This window comes from Phyllobates terribilis, unplaced genomic scaffold (assembly GCF_046119375.1).
Source record: "Phyllobates terribilis strain yellow unplaced genomic scaffold, ASM4611937v1 Scaffold_2__4_contigs__length_985480577, whole genome shotgun sequence".
Classification (NCBI taxonomy): Eukaryota; Metazoa; Chordata; class Amphibia; order Anura; family Dendrobatidae; genus Phyllobates; species Phyllobates terribilis.
The window spans coordinates 381,069,217-381,097,073 of record NW_027362762.1 but is presented as its reverse complement, the minus strand read 5'-3'; the positions used below and the strand labels follow the sequence as shown (position 1 = coordinate 381,097,073).

At 39.3% G+C, this 27,857-nt stretch overlaps 1 protein-coding gene and 1 long non-coding RNA gene across 2 annotated transcripts in view; one reads left to right on the top strand and one right to left on the bottom strand.

Annotated features, from left to right (window-relative positions):
- LOC141252402 (uncharacterized) overlaps positions 1-27,857 on the top strand; it is a 220,868-nt gene that overhangs the window by 75,530 nt on the left and 117,481 nt on the right. The gene's annotated exons all lie outside the window — the stretch shown is intronic.
- Positions 5,542-27,857, bottom strand: part of CHST10 (carbohydrate sulfotransferase 10) — a 51,883-nt gene continuing 29,567 nt past the window's right edge. The window contains exons 4-6 of the mRNA XM_073664796.1: positions 25,750-25,981; positions 14,798-14,903; positions 5,542-11,245 (exon numbers count right to left, since the gene is read on the bottom strand). Coding sequence (XP_073520897.1) covers positions 10,705-11,245; positions 14,798-14,903; positions 25,750-25,981 — 879 coding nt within the window. The 3' untranslated portion in view covers positions 5,542-10,704. The remainder of the gene's footprint in view (positions 11,246-14,797; positions 14,904-25,749; positions 25,982-27,857) is intronic.

Genomic DNA, 27,857 nt, shown 5'->3' with positions numbered 1-27,857 from the left:
TACAAACTACACCTCTCAACGAATTAATCTACGGGCGCAGTGATCATATTGACACCACAGGTGTGTTACAGAATGTTATACCATTGGGCAGTGAAGGGAGGCGGGCATTTGGATTTGGGAGTACAGAATTTGTTGGATTTCTTTTGGGGGGGCGATGCTTAGCGCTTTTCCAGAGCCTTTGCACTATCAGTAAAGTGAAAGCCCCCTATATTTCGGTTAACAGATGACAGGCCTCAGTGGGGGCTTTTTTTTTTGGATTGAGTTGAAGCTTTTGTTGGGAACATTTTATATAACATTTGGGATCACATCTATTCTGCTCTATGCTGAGCACTTCCATCAGGGTTCCCATCTAAATCTCCGAATGACATGAAATCCCCAAGGGATCCATTCACTATAATGAGGCAGCAGAATTAATTTGGACTCCATCTGGCCTCAGCGGTGTTCTTCTATTTTCAAAAGTGCACAAAAAACTGTGGCCGACGGCACTTTTATGCACGCCTAAAAAGACGGACACCGCCGGATCACAGGTCAGATGGTGTCAACAATGCCTCAATCTGCCTCATTATAGGAAAACTTCTGCTCAGCACAGAGTGCAAGATAAATATGCGCCGTGCCTTACTGTGATCTTGGGGAGGCAGAATGAACAAATCAACAGTAGATCAGGAATTGATTTTATTTATTTTTTAAGCCGTTTCTCGTGCAGTATAAGTGATTACATGAGTTTATTCTTCTGGGTCGGTGCGATTACAGTGATAACAGTTTTATAGCAGGTTTTATGTTTTATAATTTTTTAATCGCTTTCTATTCCAATTTTTGGGAGGCAGAAGCAACAAAACCCAGGAATTGTTTTTTTTTTTCCAATGCTATTCCGCTTGTGTTAAAACTGATAAGACTTTATTCTTCGGGTCAGTATGATTACAGCGATACCACATTTATATCTTTTTTTATGTTTTGCCGCTTTTACACAATAAAAACTATTTTATAGATAAAATTATTTCTGCATTGCTGTATTCTGAGAGCTATAACTTTTTAATTTTTCTGCTATTGGAGCTGTATGGCAGCTTGTTTTTTGAGGGACAAGATGACGTTTTCAGTGATACGATTTTTATTTACATTCGCCTTTTTGATCATGCTTTATTCCACTTTTTGTTTGGCGGTATGGTGAAAAAGCCCCGTTTTTTCTTTCTTACGGTGTTCACTGAAGGGGTTAACTAGTGGGACAGTTTTAGGGGGCAGGTCGTTACGGACGCGGTGACACCAAACGTGTATTTGCTTACATTAAATAGCAAATTTATCAGTACTATATATATATTTTACACACATATACACACAGTGGTGGCCAAAAGTATTGGCACTCCTGCAATTTTGTCAGATAATACTCAGTTTCTTCCTGAAAATGATTGCAATCACAAATTCTTTGGTATTATTATCTTCATTTAATTTGCTTGCAAGGAAAAAACACAAAAGAGAATGAAGCAAAAATCAAATCATTGATCATTTCACACAAAACTCCAAAAATGGGCCAGACAAAAGTATTGGCACCCTCAGCCTAATACTTGGTTGCACAACCTTTAGCCAAAATAACTGCGAACAACCGCTTCCGGTAACCATCAATGAGTTTCTTACAATGCTCTGCTGGAATTGTAGACCATTCTTCTTTGGGAAACTGCTCCAGGTCCCTGATATTTGAAGGGTGCCTTCTCCAAACTGCCATTTTGAGATCTCTCCACAGGTGTTCTATGGGATTCAGGTCATTCAGGTCATTGCTAGCCACCTTAGAAGTCTCCAGTGCTTTCTCTCAAACCATTTTATAGTGCTTTTCGAAGTGTGTTTTGGGTCATTGTCCTGCTGGAAGACCCATGACCTCTGAGGGAGACCCAGCTTTCTCACACTGGGCCCTACATTATGCTGCAAAATTTGTTGGTAGTCTTCAGACTTCATAATGCCATGCACACGGTCAAGTAGTCCAGTGCCAGAGGCAGCAAAGCAACCCCAAAACATCAGGGAACCTCCATGTTTGACTATAGGGACCGTGTTCTTTTCTTTGAATGCCTCTTTTTTTTCCTGTACACTCTATGTTGATGCTTTTTCCCAAAAAGCTCTACTTTTGTCTCATCTGACCAGAGAACATTCTTCCAAAACGTTTTAGGCTTTCTCAGGTAAGTTTTGGCAAACTCCAGCCTGGCTTTTTTATGTCTCGGGGTAAGAAGTGGGGTCTTCCTGGGTATCCTACAATACAGTCCCTTTTCATTCAGACGCCGATGGATAGTACGGGTTGACACTGTTGTACCCTCGGACTGCAGGGCAGCTTGAACTTGTTTGGATGTTAGTCGAGGTTCTTTATCCACCATCCGCACAATCTTTTGTTGAAATCTCTCGTCCATTTTTCTTTTCCGTCCACATCTAGGGAGGTTAGCCACAGTGCCATGGGCTTTAAACTTCTTGATGACACTGCGCACGGAAGACACAGGAACATTCAGGTCTTTGGAGATGGACTTGTAGCCTTGAGATTGCTAATGCTTCCTCACAATTGGGTTTCTCAAGTCCTCAGACAGTTCTTTGGTCTTCTTTCTTTTCTCCATGCTCAATGTGGTACACACAAGGACACAGGACAGAGGTTGAGTCAACTTTAATCCATGTTAACTGGCTGCAAGTGTGATTTAGTTATTGCCAACACCTGTTAGGTGCCACAGGTAAGTTACAGGTGCTGTTAATTACACGAATTAGAGAAGCATCACATGATTTTTTCAAACAGTGCCAATACTTTTGTCCACCCCCTTTTTTAGGTTTGGTGTGGAATTATATCCAATTTGGCTTTAGGACAATTCTTTTTGTGTTTTTTCATTGAAGACAAATTAAATGAAGATAATAATACCAAAGAATTTGTGATTGCAATCATTTTCAGGAATAAACTGAGTATTATCTGACAGAATTGCAGGGGTGCCAATACTTTTGGCCACCGCTGTATATATGTATGTATATATTATATATATATATATATATATATATATATATATATATATATTATATACACACACACGCACACACGCACACACACACACACACACACACACAGTACAGACCAAAAGTTTGGACACACCTTCTCATTTAAAGATTTTTCTGTATTTTCATGACTATGAAAATTGTACATTCACACCGAAGGCATCAAAACTATGAATTAACAGTACAGTACTGCTTAGCCAAATGTTGAGCCTCAGGAGGGATGGAGCGCTATCTGCCTTTTTGATTGCGTTTTATTCCACTTTTTGTTTGACAGTATGATGGTAAAGCACTGTTTTTTGCTTCGCTCTTTATTATTTTTTTTTTACTGTGTTCACTAAAGGGGTTAACTAGTGGGACAGTTTCATAGGTCAGATCGTTTCAGATGCGGCAGTACCAAATATGTGTACTTTTATTGTGTATTTTTTTCATAATAATATTTTTATTACTTTTTTTTTTCCTTTTTTTTTCACTTTTCTACTTAGTCTTACTATGGGACCTTCACTTTCTGCAGTCTGATCGCAGTTATAATGTATAACAGTGCAGGATCACTGCTACACATTATAACCTGTCAATTCTGCAGACACAAGTTACTTTGATCATGCACTGCGCATGATCAAACTAACTTGCTGGTGCCTGGATGTCGTCATGACGACATCTGGTCAACGTGGCAACGATCAGGCCCTGCGCTGAAGGCGCAGGGTCTCCGATCCAAGAGCAGAAGCGCTTTTGTCCCTCTGCTCGCTAAATGCTGCGATCGCAGCATTTAGGGGTTAAAGTGCCGGGGGCATGTGTGCGGGTGCGATCACCGTGTTGTAATAATACGTACCTGGTCCATAAGGCAAAATGTCAGAAAGGGGTTAAAGAGGTTCTCCACTACTATAAATAATGCCCTCATCGATTTAAACTTTGGAAAGAAGTTTTTTTGTAATTACCTTCTGTTGTTATAAGTGCCTGTGAGCGGCGCTATCGCTGACCACTCATTCATCATCACATGACCCTGGCTGCAGCCTGCTCTGACATCCACTGATGAGCCCCAGACCATCACACTACCACTACCATATTTTACTGTTTGTATGATGTTCCTTTTCTGAAATGCTGGGTTACGACTACGCCAGATGTAATGGGACATACACCTTCCAAAAAGTTCTCGTCAAAACCCAGAGTATTCTCCCAAAAGTGTTGGCAATCATCAAGATGTTTTCTGGCAAAGAGGAGACGAGCCTTTCTGTTCTTTTTGGAACTCTGCCATGCATGCCATTTTTGCCCTCTTTGTTATGGTGGGGTTATGAACACTGACCTTAACTGAGGCCTGCAGTTATTTGGATGTTGTTTTGGGATCTTTTGTGACCTCTTGGATGAGTTTTTGCTGCTCTCTTCGGGTAATTTTGGACGGAAGATTCACCATTGTTTCGTATTTTCGTCATTTGTAGATAATGGCTCTCACTGTAGTTCACTGGAGTCCCAAAGCTTTAGAAATGGCTTTATAACCTTCTCCAGACTGTTAGCTCTCAATTAGTTTGTTTCTCATTTGTCCCTGAATTTCTTTGGATCACACCATGATGTCTAGCTATTGAGGATCTTTTGATTTACTTCACTTGGTCAGGCAGGTCCTATTTAAGTGATATCTTGATTGAGAACAGGTGTGGCAGTAATCAGGCCCGTGTGTGGCTAGAGAAATTGAACTCAGCTTCCGAAAGATGTGATAAACCACAGTTCATTTATGTTTTAAGAGGAGGGGGGAGGAGCGCAATCACTTTTTCACACAGGACCCTGTAGGTTTGGATTTCTTTTTCTCTTAATTAAGACCTTCATTTATAAACTGCATTATGTGTCTACTGGTGTTATCTTTGTCTAATATTTAAATTTGTTTTGTGATCTGAAACATTTAAGTGTGAAAAACATGCAAAAGAATAAGATTTCAGAAAGGGGACAAACACTTTTTCACTTCACTGTATGTTCTTTATAATGTAGAAATAAAATCGCAGGGAGGGTCTGCAACCCCTTTAGATGAGGTTTACTAGCCAGCAATTAAAATAAAATAATAAATAAATACCATGCTTGCCCACTAGATGGCACTGCCTAACAAAAAATGTTAATAAAAATGTGGAATTGGTAACAAAAATGGAAATACATACCTAGCACAGAAGGAAAAAAAAATTCTAAACACCTTTTAACACATAATTGGTAATTTTAGAGAACCTGTCAGTATCTCAACCCCAAACTGAATACATGCATGTAGTTGTTGAAAATAATTTAATATCTCCACAGCGTTGTTCACCTGTTGAATAACAGCATTTTAAAGTGATATGCTAACGAGAATGGAAGTGCATTGGGGCGTGACTAAGCACTTCCACTGCCTTGGCCATCAGCCCTACACTAGTTGAGTAAGAGGTTAGCACTGCGTACGTGAAGGGAGGTTCTCTTTCACATATCCTCCAGTCTGATCTATCTAGGATGAATACACTAGACCTAGTCATACATAGCAGGATAGAGTTTTATTTAACATTTTCCTTACTTCATATTCAAAACAATAAACTAGTTTAATGATAAATCCAGTTTATAACATATGTCCTTGTGTAGCGTTTAAAAAAAATAAATAAATAAAAAATCAACATTGTGTTGGAGAGGTTTATTGGTTGGTAGGTAAATTAATCTCAAGCATATACCGTAACTTTCTAATATTCTTTCTGTTTTAATGCTTAGCTGTTTTTAAGATCTGTGCTCCTTACCAATGAATAGAAACCTTGCTTACACACACAGCTCCAACGCTCACTACTAGGAGGAAAGTGTATCTGTGTCCACTGGAGATGATCCGGACACATGTCCAACCTCTAGATATAAAGAAAAAGGTTTCCAACCATTTACAGAAGGTGGAATGGAAACACAAGTGGCATATTTACATGAATTATGTAATATGACAGCATTTCATGAACTGGGATATATTGGCAGTTGTTAGCTTAAGTTTTCTCTGTTTTGGAGGGTGTACATAGAAATCATGGAGCCCTGTAGCACAAGTCTGACTTTGCATCCACCTAAAGAAAAAAAACAATAAAAAAAACAAACCTAAAACAATTATTGTAATTAAAATAATCAGAACATAATGCGCGATTGCTCTTAAAAATAAACAAGCAGATAAACGTAAAAATAAAAGCAAAGGATTTTTTTGAGGAAGAGCACTCATGTGAAATATTATATCTGGGCTTTGCAATACTTTTCTTGGGGAAAATTAAATTAAAAGGCAGGCTAGACTGAGCATAAGTCGTCTGTCTTTTGCAGCTCTACACAGCATTGTGTGGGACCAGCAGGACTATTGGGAGTCATGTTGGATCGGTAGGTTGCCCAGACACATCAGGGAATTTGGCTGTCCAATAAGCTCAGCTTCTCTCTTCTTATTGACCAGCTGAATCTGCAGAGTTCTGGCCACAGGAAACCGGAAGTCAAGACCAGGATTAAGACGCCAGGTTGGACTGTTTTGCACCAGACTCCACCAACTCATAGACCACACGGCAGTTTTGGGCCACATCTCCACAGGAAGGTATAGTTAGGCTTCTTTAACAAAAAGTGAATTTCGACTTTTTTGGTAACATTTTGTAGAAGGTGTCACTGTAAAGTTTAGATTGAAAATATAAAAAAACACCCAATAGACAAGGAGGGTTTTTTTTAGTTTTTTTTCTCCACAGTATACTGTAGCTATTGCATTTTGCCCATAGACGGTAGAAAAATGCATGTTTTAGCTGCGGCAAAAAAGCAGCCACCAAAAACATGGAAAAAAAAAAACCCCAGCATGATAATACTTGATGATTTATTTTTTTCTTTACATAGATTTAACCCTCTAAGAGACCAGGGAAATTTTTTTGCTTTTACGCTTTCATTTTTCACTTGCCTTCTTTTAAGAACTTTAAGAACTTTTTTTCAGTTTTTTTTTCAACATAGACGGTTTGTTTTTTTGTGTGAAGAGTTGTAGTTTTGAATGGCAGCATTTGTTTTACCATAGAGAGTACTGAAACACAAGAACAAATTCCAAGTCTGATGAAATGGTGGAAAAAATCCAATTCCACCCATGTTTTCTGTTTTTACAGCGTTCATTGTGTAGAAGAAAAAAAAATGACCTGTAAACATGATTCTCCAGGTCAGTCCAATTACGGCAATGCCAAACATGGTTAGTTTTTTTTCTATTTAACATATAAAAAATTATTCAAAATATTGTAAACATTTTTTTTGCTTCGTATCACCATTTTCCAAGACCCCTAACAGTTTAATTTTTCAGTTGATGGGGCAGATTGAGGGATTTTGTGCGGTGAACTGATCATTTTATTGATACAAATTTTGGTTTACATAGGGTGCATAGATCGCTTATTACATATTTTTATGGAGGTGACCCACAAAATGCAATTCTGGCATTTTGATTTTCTCTCTATACGGCGCTTACCTATCGGGTTAATTAATTTCGTATATCAATAGACCAAACTTTAAAGATCGGCAATACCAAATATGTTTCTTTTTTTATTTTATTTTTAAACTGGAGAAAACGTGGGCAAATTGAACTTTTATGTATTTTTTTTTTATTTTTAAAAACTATTTTTTACATTATTTTTTAGTCTTCTAAGAGGACTTCAAGCTGCAATCGTATAATCACATTTTATATACAATACCACAGTATTGCAGCACATAGTGAAAATCTGAGTCTCCTATGGAGCACAGGCTATGGTTAAGCTTCACAGAAGGATTGAGATGGCAGCGAAGAGGGCATTCAGCTGACTCCCAGCTGTGATAGTAATCCATCAGTCCTCCGCGATCGCATCAAGGGGGCTGATGGGAGCAGGTACGCAAGGGATTGACACCAGCATTTAAATGGTTAACAGCCAGAGCCGGAACTCAGCACCATCCACTGCTGCTAGAAACAGATGCTACATATATAATATAGCCTGTATTTGTCACATGTGGAGCGAGCTCGGCTCCTGAGTCCCCTGCACACATGAAGACTCCTTCGCATGATGTGAATACACTGTGTGCAGAATTATTAGGCAAATGAGTATTTTGATCACATGATTCTTTTTATACATGTTGTCCTACTCCAAGCTGCATAGGCTTGAGAGCCAACTACCAATTAAGTAAATCTGGTGATGTGCATCTCTGTAATGAGGAGAGGTGTTGTCTAATGACAGTAACACCCTATATAAGGTGTGCTTAATTATTAGGCAACTTCCTTTCCTTTGGAAAAATGGGTCAGAAGAGAGATTTGACGGGCTCTGAAAAGTCCAAAATTGTGAGATGTCTTCCAGAGGGATGCAGCAGTCTTGAAATTTCCAAACTTTTGAAGCGTGATCACCGAACAATCAAGCGTTTCATGGCAAATAGCCGAAAGGGTCGCAAGAAGCGTGTTGGCCAAAAAAGGCACAAAATAACTGCTCATGAATTGAGGAAAATCAAGTGTGAAGCTGCGAAGATGCCATTCGCCACCAGTTTTGCCATATTTCAGAGCTGCAACGTTACTGGAGTATCAAAAAGCACAAGGTGTGTGATACTCAGGGACATGGTCAAGGTAAGGAAGGCTGAAAAACGACCACCTTTGAACAAGAAACATAAGATAAAACGTCAAGAATGGGCCAAGAAATATCTGAAGACTGATTTTTCAAAGGTTTTATGGACTGATGAAATGAGAGTGACTCTTGATGGGCCAGAGGCTGGATCAGTAAAGGGCAGAGAGCTCCGACTCAGACGCCAGCAAGGTGGAGGTGGGGTACTGGCATGGGCTGGTATCATCAAAGATGAACTTGTGGGACCTTTTCGGGCTGAGGATGGAGTGAAGGTCAACTCCCAGACCTACTGCCAGTTTCTGGAAGACAACTTCTTCAAGCAGTGGTACAGGAAGAAGTTGGTATCGTTCAAGAAAAACATGATTTTCATGCAGGACAATGCTCCATCACATGCATCCAACTACTCCACAGCGTGGCTGGCCAGTAAAGGTCTAAAATAAGAAAAAATAATGACATGGCCCCCTTGTTCACCTGATCTGAACCCCATAGAGAACCTGTGGTCCATCATAAAATGGAAGATCTACAGGGAGGGAAAACAGTACACCTCTCGGAACAGTGTCTGGGAGGCTGTGGTGGCTGCTACACGCAATGTTGATCGAAAACAGATCAAGCAACTGACAGAATCTATGGATGGAAGGCTGTTGAGTGTCATAAAGAAAGGTGGCTATATTGATCACTAATTTTTTTGTTTTTTGTTTTTGCATGTCAGAAATGTTTATTTCTAAATTTTGTGCACTGATATTGGTTTACCTGGTGAAAATAAACAAGTGAGATGGGATTATATTTGGTTTTTATTAAGTTGCCTAATAATTCTGCACAGTAATAGTTACCTGCACAAACAGATATCCTCCTAAGATAGCCAAATCTAAAAAAAAAAAAAACAATCCAACTTCCAAAAATATTAGGCTTGGATATTTATGAGTCTTTTGGGTTGATTGAGAACATAGTTGTTGAAAAATAATAAAAATAATCCTTTAAAATACAACTTGCCTAATAATTCTGCACACAGTGTACAATGTCTGTCTACAGAAAAGTGTTAAAAATCCTGCAAAAAAAGCGTGTGTAAAGTGGTAATTCCTCCTTCCTCTTTACTGGAACTGTAATATGCATTATAGTTGTGTTTTAAATTTCTCCACTACTATTTTATTGATGACAAATCCTTAGGATATAAGATTGGTGGGGGTTCTAGACCCGAGACACCCCTAACAATCAGCTGCTACCTGGTACTGCAGATCAGCGGCCATTATCTGAATGCAGATCTCCTTTTTCGAATAGGAGCTTAAGCTGAAACTCATAACCGCTGATTGACGGACTTACTGGATATTGCACCCCCACTAATCTGGTATTGTTAAAGTACCAGTCAAAAACCCATTTAAATTAATGAATTGGCTATGCATTTCGGAGATACTGAAATCATGCAGTTATAAACCAAAGTGTCAGTGAGTTTTGCAAACCATAGTGTAGTCCGATCTTTCGCAATGACAGAAGTATGCTTTAATATTGAATTATTTTCTCCAATTTGACAAAACAACATTGTTCATCCATCCTATACTCCCAGAATTAGTCCTAGAAATAAACAATACTTTTATCTAAAGCACCGCTGCAAGAAAAGATGCTTCCTAGAAAACTTACAGGTTGAAATCTCTCTGCTCGTGCCCACGGTTATGGCATCACTACTAGGCTCCATGTAGTTCAGTCATTTTACAAAGAAATCTAGAAACATTAGTAAAGTAACACGAAGGTGCATCCAACTCCATTCTATCCTTATGTTAGTGGCTCTTTCAGAAAGACAAATTGCACTGGAATAAAATAAAAAACAAAAATGTAGAAAAAGGCAAAATATTGCAACACTTGAATGCATTGCTGCATGTTCTACAGTGTATATTGCTAAAATGTTTAAGCTGTAAACAAAAATGCTTCTTATTCACATTGGATTTCCAATCCCAACCACCGTTATTACCAGAGAGGGTACGTAGGCCAATCCCCGCCAGGCAAAACATAATACAGTAGTGCATTAGATACAGCGTGGGTTAAGTGCAAATGTGGTACTGTCAGGGACAACCCACCCACTGTATGCCGTCCTTACGAGATCAAATAAAACTTCAGTAGTGTCTTTTGTTACAGTCGCAGAGCGGATCATGAATCCAACGAATGCAGCGCCATATTAATGAAACAGAAAGGTTGGTTCTTTATATCCAAAAAGCTTGAAGTCTCCTTCAAATCTGTCATAAAGACGTTTGATGTCTCTCTTGGATACTTTGGAAAAATAATATTCCACTTTTGATTGGTTGTATTTTGTGATTCCTGGCGGTATTGCAGGGTAAGACACTAGTCTATCGATTCCTGCTTCCCTTAAGATGTAAGGTGCATCCTCCTCCAGAGTCTCATGGTGCCCGATGACACTGTAATTTATTTCACAAGGGGCACAAAGTTCCACATAAGTTACCCAGTGGATTATATGGTCCCCAAACTGGAGATCTAGAAACTTGTGGTTTGGGTCACCCAGGTATCGTACAAAGTCTTGAAATTGCAGTCCACCCCGGGATTCTGCGAGATACTTCCGGTACTTGCGGATAATGACTGGAGCAATGTTGTGCTTGTACCATGGCTCAAAACGGGGATTGTGCACAAACTTATCTTTATATGCAGAAATGAGTCTCTCAAAGGGATCTCTGACAATAAGAAACTTGAAATATGAATTCAGCCTGAAAACAATGGAAATGAAAAATTCTGAGAAAGTATTACATACAAGTGCAGCAAGGTGTATTATACATGTTGTACACAAAATCCTATTTCTATCAAATGCCAGAATAAGTTTGGGTGGATGACCAGTAACCGCTGCTGAAATCATCACCTAGTATAATGTTACAGAGCCCTCAATCACACAACCATCAGCACGCTACATTTTGTGATTGAACTGGAGATAGTCAAGTAAATAACAATTCTTGAAGAGGACACCATAGAGGAGAGAGGCTCCGATAGTCAGGACATCCTTGTATTTTATTCTGAGGCATTGCTAGTATTACTGGCTGTCACCAGCAGAGGGCAGCATCATTCTCATTACAGAAAGCAGGAGAATATCTGACATTTCTGACACCTACCTTTCCTCACCGTGACTGAGTGGGAGCGCCATTTCCACTCATCTCTAGGGTGCCAACCTCCACGGTCAGGTAGTGCCACAGTTTAGGGACAATCAGAGTGTATCATTTGAATCCATAATTGTTTAAACCTGTATTGTCCAAAACTGTGTATTTATAGCTTTATTGCCGCTATTTGCAGTGCAATTTTTAAATTTTTGATAAATTAGCTTGTTTTTTTTTGTTTTTTTTTTACTAATGATCCAATAAATATTCTTTCAGGGGATTTTTCTGTTAGTTGAAAATCACTCTATATACCATGCACTTGGAAAAGTATGAACATTAGTTAGCCAAGTACTGTATGACACTATGTAGATGATATGATGTGGATGATATGTGCGCTGTTTATATATAAATTCTAGATAAACTAGATAGGCAAATACATGTTATTTTGATACCAATATTTTTACAGCCATTGCCAATCTGTGAAAGATTTGCCATGTTGCTATACCTCGTCTTCCATTTGAAAGGTATGCAGAAGGTGACAAATTTTCTCCCTGCTGGACATTTACTTTACTACCACAATACTATACTTATTACTAAAATCACTCAATAGCAATCTGATGCAATGACTAACAAAAGGGCACAAAACATTTTCAGCCTGAAAAATCGACCCAAAGTGATGAACTATCAAACTGCATAGAGGCACGACAGGGAGTCAGACATTAAGGTCAAGCGAAGAGACGGAATAATCATATGGATTGTATATTATAAAGCATGAGAATCGGGACAGATCCTGAACCTATTATGCCTGATTACAGGTGCGCACATAGAAATCATGGGGCCAAATAGCAGAAGTTCTAATTGCCCCCCCATCCAAAAAAAAAAAAAAATAATTGTTGGGATCACAGAAGAGCAGATCTCACAACTTTCCAGCCTTTACATAGTAATTTTCCTCCTGCTGAGGTCCTAGATTCCTCTTTCATTGACCCCATAAAGTATGATGCAAACAAAAGTGCCCTCCAAACACAGTATGACACCCCCATGGTGAATTCCTCCACATGCACTGTATAATGCCCCTACTTTACCCTACCTCAACTCCCAAAGCAAAGTATGGTGACCCCCACACAGCTCCCCATGCAGTATAATGGGCCTACATACATTATAAAGGCCCGCACTAGCCCTCCAAACAGTAAAATGGACCCACACAAACCTTCACACTGTATAATTGCTTGCATACAGTATAATGGTCCCCCACATATTATAATGGCCCACATAGCCCTCCATATAGTATAACGCATCCCCCATAATCCTCCATATAGTATAATGCACTCCCCATGGTCCTCCATACAATATAATGCACCCCCCATGGTCCTCCATACAATATAATGCACCCGCCATGGTCCTCCATACAATATAATGCACCCGCCATGGTCCTCCATACAATATAATGCACCCGCCATGGACCTCCATACAATATAATGCACCCGCCATTGCCCTCCATACAGCATAATGCACCCTCATGGCCCTCCATACAGCATAATGCACCCCCATGGCCCTCCATACAGCATAATGCACCCTCATGGCCCTCCATACAGCATAATGCACCCCCATGGCCCTCCATACAGCATAATGCACCGCCATGGTCCTCCATACAGCATAATGCACCGCCATGGTCCTCCATACAGTATAATGCACTCCCCATGGTCCTTCATACAGTATAATCCTCCCCCCATGGTCCTTCATACAGTATAATGCTCCCCCCATGGTCCTCCATACAGTATAATGCACCCTGCATACAGTATTATGGGCACCGGTCACCGATTTAAAAAAAATAAATACAGTACTCACTTCTCCTGGTTCCACCCGATGCTCAAGTCTGCTGAGCCTGTGGTGTGATGCACCGGACGCCCTGTAATGACGTCATTGCGCCCACTGCCCTGAGACGTTAGACGCCGTTAGTGCGAGCAATGATGATGGAGGAGGGAGCGTCAGCAGACACTTCCACCCCCATCATTCTGTGCAGGCGGCCGGGCGCTAACGGGCAGAGGCGGGGCACGATGCGATGAGGGTCAGGTGCGGGAAGGGCCTGGTGCGGGCCCCCATCCCCAGCTCATGGGCCCCATAGCAGTGGTGTTGCCTGCCACCATTGGCGGTACGCCACTGCCGGTAGGTTCACCAAAAGCAGTTCCAACATTTAGGAGGAGTTGAGGGAAGCCAGACCATGCTTTTCTAGCCAAGTACTTTTTTCGCCTTAAATATAAAAACAGTAAATGCCTTCTGATAATTTTCTGATAAATCTAAGCTGTTGGGTTGCTGGTCAATTTACAGTAAGGCAAGATAAATTACTTTAAAGGGAATCTGTCAGCAGGTTTTTGCTACCTCATCTGAGAGCAGCATGATGTAGAGAAATAGACCCTGATTCCAGCAATGTATCACTTAGTTTACTGGGTGGAGCAGTTCTGACACAATCAGAGCTTTCAGATCTAGGATGCAGCAGAGCTCAGAAAGCTAATCGCACCCAGACCAGGCTCTCAGTGTACATAGTCTATTGACAGTAAGCTGCTTATCATGGGAGGGAGCAAGTCAAATTTGCAAGCGCTAGCCATCTAGTAGCATCAATGATAATGTTCTAGTGATAAAACCATCAGTGTAAGTACACAGCCTGATATGCGACACATCGTTGAATTATGTGTTTTAACCCCTACCTCATGCTGTTCTCAGATTACATAGCAAAAACCTGCGGACAGATTCCCTTTAAGTGCCTACAGCGTTCATGCACTTAGCCTAAAGTTTAGCTGCAGCTTTTCCTGGCCTACAGTTTAATGCAGCTATAGGCTCCCATTCACCAGACGGAAGCCAAAGAGGTTTCCTTTTTGCCTCTGCCTGGCAGGTATATGTCTGCATAACATTCATTTAACTGTATTGAAAAGTGCAGGTGACTGCTTTCGCCTATACATAGGGTTACTGCAAAAAAAAAAAAGTGTATCGTGTAGTATATGGTGGAAGCATGCTGCAGCATCGAGACTGTGGCTCTGTTGGCAGATACCTTATGAGTATATACAACTGACAATGACTACAAACATGCAATTCATTAAAATGAAAAGGTAAAAAAAAAAAAAAATTTTTAGAACAAATTTTCATTGTAGACACGGCTGTAAACCCGTGCAGTAACCATACCTCTCCTGCACATCTGCCCTACTGTATGAAGACAGCCTAGGGAGACCATTTTTTTCATGGTCGTGAACCACATTTTCTGGGATATCCTCAATCGATGAAAAAGCCCCTGAAAAACAATGGAAAATGAGATATACAGTATATACATCTTTTTCTCTCTTTCAGGCAAATGGCTAGGTTTAAAAAGCGAGTTCTATTATTTGATAAATAATATGGGAATTTCAGAATATCAATTTTTACATTGAACGGGAATCTGTCAGTAAAATCCACCCCATCTATGTTTTGCTGCAATCCAGAGAACTCATAGTTTTACTTCATATGTAAATATGGCATCACACAGCCTTTTTCCATGGGAGAAATGCTCCATAATATTTGACTGTCTATGATTGTCTATGGTCCTTAGTATGGGTAAGTAAAGACCGTATGCCTCTGCTCAGGCTCTGTCATGTGTGAGGGTATAAAATCTAAGATTATTATTTTTTTTTTTTTTGTTGCATCATTGACATGTTGGGGCAGATTTTGCTAAACTAATGCAGGTGAGAAATGAAAGTTGTAACCTGGTTTCTATGGACAATGGCTCCAATTTGCCTAAAGCCCCCGTCTCACATAGCGAGATCGCTAGCGAGATCGCTGCTGTGTCACGGTTTTGGGAACGCAACAGCGACCTCACCAGCGATGTCGCTATGTGTGACACTTTGCAACGATCAGGCCCCTGCTGTGAGGTCGCTGATCGCTGCAAAGTGTCCTGGACCATTTTTTGGTCGTTGGCCTCCCGCTGGCCAGCACACATCGCTGTGTGTGACGAGTGGGACCAACGATCTGGCTGGTAACCATGATAAACATCGGGTTACTAGGGGCACGCGCGCACTTAGTAACCCGCTGTTTACCATGGATACCACTCTGCTACGGTGCGCGGGAGGTTACCGTTCACTTTAGCAGAGTCGTATCCATGATAAACATCGGGTTACTAAGTGCGCGTCTGCCCCTAGTAACCCGATGTTTATCATGGATACGACTCTGCTTAGGTGAACGGTAACCTCCCGCGCACCGTAGCACAGTGGTATCCATAGATCGGTTCGATAAATTCCGGTTTGTATATCGCGGCGCTTCCAAATAGGGCCCAGTGGATATTTTCATTCAGGATTTATTGATTAGAATATAAAATAGCAATGTACAACGCGTTTCTACTCATTACAGAGTCTTCATCAGGTACAATTTCGTAGTCATGCTTATGGAAAGTCTCTTCATTATATAAAGCACTGATCAGGTTCATCAGGGTCATGGACCGCCCAGTTAATTAATCATGTTAATTGAGTTGATTTATGCATGTGATTAGTTAATCATGCAATCTAAGGTTGTCTCTACTAGAGTAAAATCAAATAAAAGTACAACAACAACTACAATAAAAAAAAAACCACACAAAATACTTTCTTAAATGATTAAGAAGAAATAAAAACCTGTTTTTGGTTAAAATGTTTAAAAGAATGTTTTTCTCCCCTACATGTAGATCCAGTAACACTATCGCTCACTATTGACAGATTGTATTTAAGAGGAAAATCAGATTCATAATAATATTATGTTGTTCTTACTGACCTTCAGTGTGGTTATTATTTCTCTATTTAATGACTAATAAATATATGTTTATTGTTAATATATTCAAGGTCCTCTAATGTAAAGTGAACTCAGTGTGGTTCTGCCTGTTCAACTTTGTTTTTCTATCAAATATATTCAATTCTGTCATTTAATCCCTCTGGCTGTAGACACCGCATGCGATAAATCCAGAAGGATTCCTTTCTATTCAATGTTTGAATTCTATTCTGGGTGGAAACTGGTATGGATTCTACGGGGGTTATTTGAACTTCAAATTTCCCCCCGTGATTCTGCAGTAGATGGCGTGATAGGCTATGTGTTAAAAGCCCTATTTTGGCATTGTGACGGTGTCCACTAAGGCGGTTTTGCACTTTTCTTATGGTACGACCGACGTATTGTAAACCGCATTTGCAAGTAATAACGTATATAACGTAGTCTGTTTGACAGGTGAGATACTGGCGAATTGGAAATTTTTCACCTGTACTATGACAAATAATCTCTTTGCAACCGTGTGATATACATCTGCAACAGTTGCAAAGTTTCTTTCTGCATTTGAATACTCCCACTGATTTGGTTGTATTGAATCTTTTTCGCTCAGATAAAGTGGGGATGTTTTTAAGTCGGCTTGGAGCTATCAAATTCCTGATGGTTTTTCCTCTTCTAAAGGTAATCCCTGGTCTTTCAGGTAGGGATTCTCTTAGAAGAGGATCTTGTTGCAGAATATACCAATATTTACTGAGTATTTTTCTGACGTTTAAATTTTCCTTATTATAGGCTGTGATGAAGTTAAATCTCCATTTATTGGGTTGTAAAGGATTTTTTGTGAACCTTGTACTGTCATTGGGGAATTTTAAGATGGTATCTGTTTCTAATTTGTGTTCCTTGCTCTTTTCCTTAATTTTTTCTGTCTTATTTGACTTATTTTTCATTGCCAAAAGGCAATCCTTCTGTGTCTTTTTTCTGTTGGTTTCATATGCTGCTGAAATTAGTTTTTTGGGGTACTTTTTTGTTTTAAACCGGTCTATAAGGACTTTTGCTTGTATATTATAGTCCTCTAGTTGTGTGTTATTTTTCCTTATACGTAAAAACTGGCTATAAGGGATGTTTTTTTTCCATTTGTGAAAATGTGCACTATTGAACTCTAAATATCCATTTGAATCTACTACTTTAAAGTATGTTTTTGTTATTAATGAGTTTTTTTTAAAACTGATTTCTAAATCTAAAAAATTGATTTTATTTATACTCATATTAAAAGTGAAATTGATACCCCACTCGTTTTGGTTTAGTTCATAAATAAGTTGTTCCGCCATTTTTTGGTCTCCTTTCCACAGGATAACTAAATCATCAATATATCTACGGTACAGGATAATATTTTCTGTATACATGGCTTTTGTCAGAGCTGATAGGGACTCGAAACGTCCCATGAATATATTAGCGAAACTAGGCGCGACTCGAGTCCCCATTGCTGTACCGAGCTTCTGGACATATAACTGGTCTTGGAATTCAAATATATTTCTCTTTAAGATGAATTCAAGGCCTAAAAGAATGAATTGTATTTGTGCTTGCGGCATATTGGTATATGTTTCTAAGTAATATCGAGTTGCTGATATCCCCAATTGGTGGTCTATGTTTGAGTATAGTGCTGTTACATCTAAGGATATGAACCAATATCCTTCTTCCCAATATATATCCTGTAATTCTTCTATCAGTTGGGTAGAATCACGTAGATACGATGGGAGTTTTTTCACTATGTTTTGTAGATGGAGATCGATATAATGGGAAAGATAGCTGGTAAGTGAATTTATACCAGCTATAATGGGGCGACCTGGTGGATTAATTGGATCCTTATGAATTTTGGGTAAATGATAAAAAAAAGCTAGGGAGTATTCTTTATTTGTGAGAAACTGCTTTTCTCTTTTATCTATAATTCCTTTTTCATAAGCGGTATTTATGATTAGATGATATTCTTTAGAAATGGTTTTTGAAGGATCTATATTAAGTTTACTATAATATTTTTCATCTGATAGTATTCTATGTGCTTCTTTGAGGTACACTTCTCGATCTTGAATTATTATCCCCCCCCCTTTATCTGCTTCTCTAATGACAATTGTATTATTATTTTTTAAGGTTTTTATGGCACATTTTTCTTTTTTTGTGATGTTAGCTCTTGTTTTCAGGTTTTCTTTCACATGGTGTTTTTTATTATTCTTTTTTGAAGATTTTTTAAAAAACTGTTTTTTATTTATTTTGCGGAATTCGTCCCCTACCAATGAGAGGAAGGTCTCAATGTAGCTTCCTCTATGATGGATAGGATTAAAATTAGATCTATTTTTAACTACAAGATGTATATTTTCATCATGTTTATTTTCAGACTTAGAATTATTTTTAGGATTTTTACGTATTTCCGTAGGTTCAAAAGTTTTTTCTTTTATTTTTTCTTTTATCGCAAAATGTCTGGATAGGGTAAGACGTCTTATGAACTGATTTAGGTCAATATACAGATCAAAGTTATTTGCACGTTGGTCAGGGCAGAAGTTCAGTCCTTTTTCAAGCAGAGTTTGTTCATTTTCGTTTAGTGTGTATTTAGATAAATTAAAACTCTGAACAAACTCTGCTTGAAAATCAGTTCATAAGACGTCTTACCCTATCCAGACATTTTGCGATAAAAGAAAAAATAAAAGAAAAAACTTTTGAACCTACGGAAATACGTAAAAATCCTAAAAATAATTCTAAGTCTGAAAATAAACATGATGAAAATATACATCTTGTAGTTAAAAATAGATCTAATTTTAATCCTATCCATCATAGAGGAAGCTACATTGAGACCTTCCTCTCATTGGTAGGGGACGAATTCCGCAAAATAAATAAAAAACAGTTTTTTAAAAAATCTTCAAAAAAGAATAATAAAAAACACCATGTGAAAGAAAACCTGAAAACAAGAGCTAACATCACAAAAAAAGAAAAATGTGCCATAAAAACCTTAAAAAATAATAATACAATTGTCATTAGAGAAGCAGATAAAGGGGGGGGGATAATAATTCAAGATCGAGAAGTGTACCTCAAAGAAGCACATAGAATACTATCAGATGAAAAATATTATAGTAAACTTAATATAGATCCTTCAAAAACCATTTCTAAAGAATATCATCTAATCATAAATACCGCTTATGAAAAAGGAATTATAGATAAAAGAGAAAAGCAGTTTCTCACAAATAAAGAATACTCCCTAGCTTTTTTTTATCATTTACCCAAAATTCATAAGAATCCAATTAATCCACCAGGTCGCCCCATTATAGCTGGTATAAATTCACTTACCAGCTATCTTTCCCATTATATCGATCTCCATCTACAAAACATAGTGAAAAAACTCCCATCGTATCTACGTGATTCTACCCAACTGATAGAAGAATTACAGGATATATATTGGGAAGAAGGATATTGGTTCATATCCTTAGATGTAACAGCACTATACTCAAACATAGACCACCAATTGGGGATATCAGCAACTCGATATTACTTAGAAACATATACCAATATGCCGCAAGCACAAATACAATTCATTCTTTTAGGCCTTGAATTCATCTTAAAGAGAAATATATTTGAATTCCAAGACCAGTTATATGTCCAGAAGCTCGGTACAGCAATGGGGACTCGAGTCGCGCCTAGTTTCGCTAATATATTCATGGGACGTTTCGAGTCCCTATCAGCTCTGACAAAAGCCATGTATACAGAAAATATTATCCTGTACCGTAGATATATTGATGATTTAGTTATCCTGTGGAAAGGAGACCAAAAAATGGCGGAACAACTTATTTATGAACTAAACCAAAACGAGTGGGGTATCAATTTCACTTTTAATATGAGTATAAATAAAATCAATTTTTTAGATTTAGAAATCAGTTTTAAAAAAAACTCATTAATAACAAAAACATACTTTAAAGTAGTAGATTCAAATGGATATTTAGAGTTCAATAGTGCACATTTTCACAAATGGAAAAAAAACATCCCTTATAGCCAGTTTTTACGTATAAGGAAAAATAACACACAACTAGAGGACTATAATATACAAGCAAAAGTCCTTATAGACCGGTTTAAAACAAAAAAGTACCCCAAAAAACTAATTTCAGCAGCATATGAAACCAACAGAAAAAAGACACAGAAGGATTGCCTTTTGGCAATGAAAAATAAGTCAAATAAGACAGAAAAAATTAAGGAAAAGAGCAAGGAACACAAATTAGAAACAGATACCATCTTAAAATTCCCCAATGACAGTACAAGGTTCACAAAAAATCCTTTACAACCCAATAAATGGAGATTTAACTTCATCACAGCCTATAATAAGGAAAATTTAAACGTCAGAAAAATACTCAGTAAATATTGGTATATTCTGCAACAAGATCCTCTTCTAAGAGAATCCCTACCTGAAAGACCAGGGATTACCTTTAGAAGAGGAAAAACCATCAGGAATTTGATAGCTCCAAGCCGACTTAAAAACATCCCCACTTTATCTGAGCGAAAAAGATTCAATACAACCAAATCAGTGGGAGTATTCAAATGCAGAAAGAAACTTTGCAACTGTTGCAGATGTATATCACACGGTTGCAAAGAGATTATTTGTCATAGTACAGGTGAAAAATTTCCAATTCGCCAGTATCTCACCTGTCAAACAGACTACGTTATATACGTTATTACTTGCAAATGCGGTTTACAATACGTCGGTCGTACCATAAGAAAAGTGCAAAACCGCCTTAGTGGACACCGTCACAATGCCAAAATAGGGCTTTTAACACATAGCCTATCACGCCATCTACTGCAGAATCACGGGGGGAAATTTGAAGTTCAAATAACCCCCGTAGAATCCATACCAGTTTCCACCCAGAATAGAATTCAAACATTGAATAGAAAGGAATCCTTCTGGATTTATCGCATGCGGTGTCTACAGCCAGAGGGATTAAATGACAGAATTGAATATATTTGATAGAAAAACAAAGTTGAACAGGCAGAACCACACTGAGTTCACTTTACATTAGAGGACCTTGAATATATTAACAATAAACATATATTTATTAGTCATTAAATAGAGAAATAATAACCACACTGAAGGTCAGTAAGAACAACATAATATTATTATGAATCTGATTTTCCTCTTAAATACAATCTGTCAATAGTGAGCGATAGTGTTACTGGATCTACATGTAGGGGAGAAAAACATTCTTTTAAACATTTTAACCAAAAACAGGTTTTTATTTCTTCTTAATCATTTAAGAAAGTATTTTGTGTGGTTTTTTTTTTATTGTAGTTGTTGTTGTACTTTTATTTGATTTTACTCTAGTAGAGACAACCTTAGATTGCATGATTAACTAATCACATGCATAAATCAACTCAATTAACATGATTAATTAACTGGGCGGTCCATGACCCTGATGAACCTGATCAGTGCTTTATATAATGAAGAGACTTTCCATAAGCATGACTACGAAATTGTACCTGATGAAGACTCTGTAATGAGTAGAAACGCGTTGTACATTGCTATTTTATATTCTAATCAATAAATCCTGAATGAAAATATCCACTGGGCCCTATTTGGAAGCGCCGCGATATACAAACCGGAATTTATCGAACCGATCTACTGAGCAAACAGGATCTTCCAACATGAGGACCTGATTCTTCCGGTAAAGCGTGCTGCAAGCCACAAGAGTCCACCACTATCAAACGTTAAACCTCAAGACTATTTAAAGGTGAGCAGTTTTCAGTTACCTCACCCTTATTTACAAATCCTAAAATATACTGCACTTAGATCTGCGCCGTTCCTTTTTCCATTTTCTCCCCTAGAAGCTGAGAGACAGCTTTACTAAACAGTGGTATCCATGGTAAACAGCGGGTTACTAGGGGCACACGCGCACTTAGTAACCCGCTGTTTATCATGGTTACGAGCCTGCTCCTGCTTCAGCAGCAGGCTGGTAACCGGGAGCAGGACATCGTGGAAAGATATCGCTGCTCCCCTCATCGCTGGTGAGCCTGCCTGTTTGACAGCTCACCAGCGATGTATTAGCGACGCAGCAACGATCCCTGACAGGTCGTATCGTTGTCGGGATCGCTGCTGCATCGCTTAGTGTGACGGGGCCTTTACAGTAGCTTAGATAGATTGCACTGGTTGTTTCCAGCTACTATTGTTTTCACCTAAGGCTGCGGCCCCACTATCAGTATTTGGTCAGTAATTTTTCTCAGGAGTTAAATCAGCAGTGAAGCACTGTGCAGGGTAGATGTTGCTAATGAAAGATCTAAGATATAGTAATTACCTATAAGATGGGAGGTAGATGCATAGGATGGTCCAATGTAGCTGTGTGGATCGTCTTTGATGAGATGAGGTTTAAAGATAAAGTGGTTTTATTAATATAAATATTTAAAAAAAAAATGTTGGTGGACCTCAGAAGTCAGATCTCCCAAGAAGCGGTGGTCAGATCAGGTTCGGACCGTGATGAAGGAAACCGCTTCAGTTTCCGAAATGCATTGGTTTTGGTCCCATTAGGCTTCCATACAAGCTTGTACCACATGCATGTCACATGCTCTGACTCATCACAGGTCCTTTCCTGACCTGACCTGCTACTACCGCATGCTGAGGCAGACCTTGGAGTATCCGAGTAACCGCTTCTCCTGTCCTCAAATCAGACCACCTACAGAGGGTCTGTAACGCTGCACTGCTGCTGAAGATTGTCAGAAATCTGACCACCGCTTCTTGGGAGATCCGACTTTTGAGGTCCGCAAGCCGGCGCAGGACCTGGCACCCCTACTACCATCACCACGTGGATCAGGTACCCCGGCACACCACTCACCAGAGGCAGACAAACAGGGTGTTGCAGCACCGCTATCACCCCTGCCACTACCGCTGTGCTCCACGGGATCAGTTGCACTGATTAGCTCAGGCACACCGGCAACGTACCTCCACATACTGTGGGCTCTTCTTGCCAGTGAGTAACAATTGCCGAGTGCTACCCCCGCCATAGGCACTACAACTCCTCCTATTCCCCCAGCGGGACCCCCCACCTAGGCTCTTCCTACTAATCCTACTACTAATATCAATATTCACCCCCTTGTTTTTAGCTCTAGCATTTTAACCCTTTATATTTCTCCTGATACAGGCATCGATCTTAGAGCCCCACAGGGACTGTGCCACTCCTACCCAGTCAACCAGGACTACACCTCACCCTCAACAGGGACCTTAACGAGCCTCATATTTATCTATTATCTCTCACCAGAGGTAGCGTCCGCCTTTTTCCAATTAACATTTTTAAATTCCTCCAGTAGTGCATAACTATTTTTCCCCTTTTGGCAATATTCACCCAGTTGACCTTACTCTATTATAGAGCCATAGTCTCACCAACTCAGCAACGACTGTCAGGCCCGGACTAAGGGGATACACCCCTCTACATTTTCTAAACGACGCCTGACCGACATGCCTCCATTCAGGAGAACTAAGAATTCACCCCAGGACCAGCTACAGTAGGTATCTTATCTTACACCTGATAACATTTTTTTTTAAATAAAACCACTTTATCTTTAAGCCTCATCTCATCAAAGACGATCCACACAGCTACATTGGATCATCCTATGCATCTGCCTCCCATCTTATAGGTAATTACCTTGGATATTTCATTAGCAACATCTACCCTGCACAGTGCTTCACTGCTGATTTAATTCTACTATTAAAACTCTTCCTCTTATCAGGACTTACCACCTCCTGGGATCCAACATCCACTGAATTCCTTCCAACCACTAACTGGAAACATGACTCCTCATCAGCCCTACTGCCATCCAGCCTACGGAGGACCATCCTAACTTCCTTCCCTCCCCCCTTATGTTTTAGTAATACCTTTATTCATTTTATTCTTTTTTTAATATTATTAAACAATAAACAAACCTTTGCTTTTACCTATAGCCTCCTCCTCACTTCTAGACCTAGGTCCAGCGCAAGTTAATATTTCTATTTTTATGATGTAACAATAAGCAGAAAGTACAGAGCCAATTGCAATGTAAATGTAATGAACAGCAATTCTGTTTAGAGGAGTTATTCCCTAATTTTATTATAAAAATAGGCTCATGGTGGCCTGAAAAATAAATAATTTTAAAAAAGTTACTCACCTATCAGACCCCTGCCCATGTCCCGCCAGGCTCTTTGCCATCTTTCCTGGCATGGGAGAGCACCTGTCTTCATACAGACAGTGGTGATGTCCTGTTTGAATTTGGAAGAGACTGTACTAGCGGTGTGAAAATTGGCAGGAGCCCAGTAGGTTTCTGATTTTTTTTTTTTAAGGGAACCTGTCACCTGTTTCTTGCTGCACAAGCCATGGGCAGCGTGAATTAAAGCCAAATATTTTTTTTCCCAAAACGCTGTGGCATTTCATAGAAGATATAGCGTAAGCTGCCAGATGGACAGGTCGTGGACAGAAGGTATGTGTCCCCGAGGTGCCAAGCCTCGGCGATGTAGGACCCGGAGAAGCAGGCTCCAGTACACATAGTGCTGAGAGGTGTTTTAATAGGCCCGGATTATGGGTCCAGGTTTTATGAGAAGCTGACAGAGCTGGGTGGGATCAGCTTCTCACTTACCTCCAGTCCAGGTCTTGGAATGTCCAATTTAAGGCAGCTGGTGCTGTCTCACTTTGTTTGTGTGTGCAAGGTGAGGAGGCCTTTTATGTGCTGCTCAGACCCTGTTGGAGTCGGAAACTGAAGATATAAAAGTTAAACAAGTAAGCCCGTGTTTTATATGGACTGGTTATTTTCCATTTTGTTTCTGTTATATCTTTTTGTACCCAGAAGAGGCTGTTTTATTTTGTTAACCAGACGGTTTATGGACATTTAATAAACCAGCCGTTTGTTCTGAACCGACAACCTGAATCCCTGTGTCTGAACTAGCGTCTACCACAGAGCTAATCCCTCACAATATAGTTAAAAGATCCGGAGACTAGACTAGTCCGATGCCACTCCCGGACTGCTTTCCCCAGGGTCTCTTGCTATGGAAGAGACCTGTCACTCACCTGCAGCAACGCAGCGGATTACTTTGGTCTCTGGCTTTAGTTCCTGGACAGATCTTTAAAGTACATTTTTTTTCTGAAATGCCAAAATGTTTTAGAGTAAAATATAACTGTCTGCAATCCTGCAGCCAGGCTCCGACTCATACGGACCACGGTTTGGGCATCATGAATAAGAGGACATGTTCCTTTTAAGTGCACCATGGGCCATTTTTCAAAATTTAGAACTAGAGGACAACCTCCTTTCATTTTTTTTTACTGAAATCGGCTTAAAAAAAATAATGAATATACTGGTCTTACAGAAATTTAGAAAAAGTATTTAAAATTGTATACAATTACCATTTAAAACAATGAGAACTTTTTTCCACTGGGTATTTCCTACTTTAGGGGTCTGACAAAATAAGATTCTGTTCTCGTCAGAGACAAATATTCGATCCAACACAAACTTGGAAATTAAGGAATGTGACAGGTTCCTGAGTGATTCATTCCTGCATACACTTCTGAGTAGCTCCAGTCGTTCCTTGTGGATGAAATCAAGGACGGTCATATTTTTCAACGTGTCCACCGTTGGCTGAAATGAATGATTACACATCTTAAAACATTGCCGTTCCATGGCTACTTACACATTCAGGTGCAGATTTAGAAATCACCATTGTTGTTTTACATGAGACATAAGTACAGGATTGCATGGTTTCTGAAATACCTGATAAATAGAACACTATTGGTAGAAAGGATAAAAAAAGAAAGAATATGATGAGGAAATAAGTAAACAAGTCAAAGAACAACTGTTTAAGGGAATCTGTCAGCAGGTTTTTGCCATATAACCCGAGATAAGCACCTGTCTATGGACTTTGTAAATGGAGAGCCTGGTGTGGGCGGGGCTAGCTTGCTCAGCTCTGCTTCATTCTAAATCTAAAAGCTCCAACTGTGTCAGAAAGGCTGCACCCAGTAATCTAAGTGATGCATCATTGGATTCAGCTTCTGTTTCCCTACATCAAACTGCTCTAAGATGAGATAGCAAAATCTTGCCGACAGATTCCCTTTACTTAATACAAAATATCTTCAGTAGGGCTGGGTGATAGAACAAATTAATTTGATTAATCAGCAAATTTTCCATCTTGGACCCGCCATATCGGGACATGGCCAAGGTAGCAGCAGCTCTTGAAATCACCTAAAACAAAGATCAAGTGTCAGTAGTGCTGGGCACTAGTGATGAGCACAAGTGCTCGTTACTCGACTTTGCCGAGGGTGCTCAGATATGCACTGAGCAGTGCAGTTACTCGAGTGAGATGTTAGAGTCCCCGCGGCCGCATGTTTTGTGGTTGTTAAACACCCACAAAACATGCGGTGATTGCCTGACATACACGGGCAATCCCCGCATGTTTTGTCATGTGACTGCGGGGACGCGAACATCTCACTCGAGCACCTACGGCAAACTCTAGTAATGAGCACTTGCGCTCATCACTACTGGGCACACATCAGGTTATTGTTGTCTTGACAAGTCCACTGCTCTGTAGTGTTGCTCTGTAGTGTGCACAGATGCGGTTCAGCCAGGTGTGCATACTATGGCACCAGGAAAAGTTGCTTCCAATCGTTATTACTTTTTAATTGCAGCATGTTTAACAAGATTACAAGCAACCTTCCCTAGTGCTGGATGGGTCCCTTTAAACAGCCTGTGGAGCTAAGAGGGCTCACTCTTCACATGACCCAGAACACACTACAGGTCAGTGTGAATGGACTTTCTCGACCATGTTTGCAATTTTGTGATGTACACTTTTCTATGTTGTCATTAGTTGCATGCATCTATACGCTGCACACACACAGCAATGTTGTGTACAAGCTACAAACACAGCTCTGCTATGCATACACTAAATACATAGCCATTTCCCACATCATTTGGAAATAGAGATATGAGTGCATGTAATGTAAACATAGCAGAGCTGTGTTTGCTGACCTGTGAGGGAATGTAATTAATCGGCATAAGAGGCATGTATGCAAGTAATGAGAACATTGTAGCCTATGGATACAGAATATATTAAGGAATTGCAATATTCATCTTAGTATTCCTTTACCTATAAAAATAAAAACAGATTAAAATAAAAAAAATATTTTTAAAGTTTGAAAAAAAAATTAAATTGAGATTTTGGCTATATATATTATATATATATATGTGTGTATATTAATATTATATATACACACACACACACACACACACACACACACACACACACACACACACACACACACACACACTATAGACCAAAAGTTTGGACACACCTTCTCATTTAAAGATTTTTCTGTATTTTCATTACTATGAAAATTGTACATTCACACTGAAGGCATCAAAACTATGAATTAACACATGTGGAATTATATACTTAACAAAAAAGTGTGAAACAACTGAAAATATGTCTTATATTCTAGGTTCTTCAAAGCAGCCACCTTTT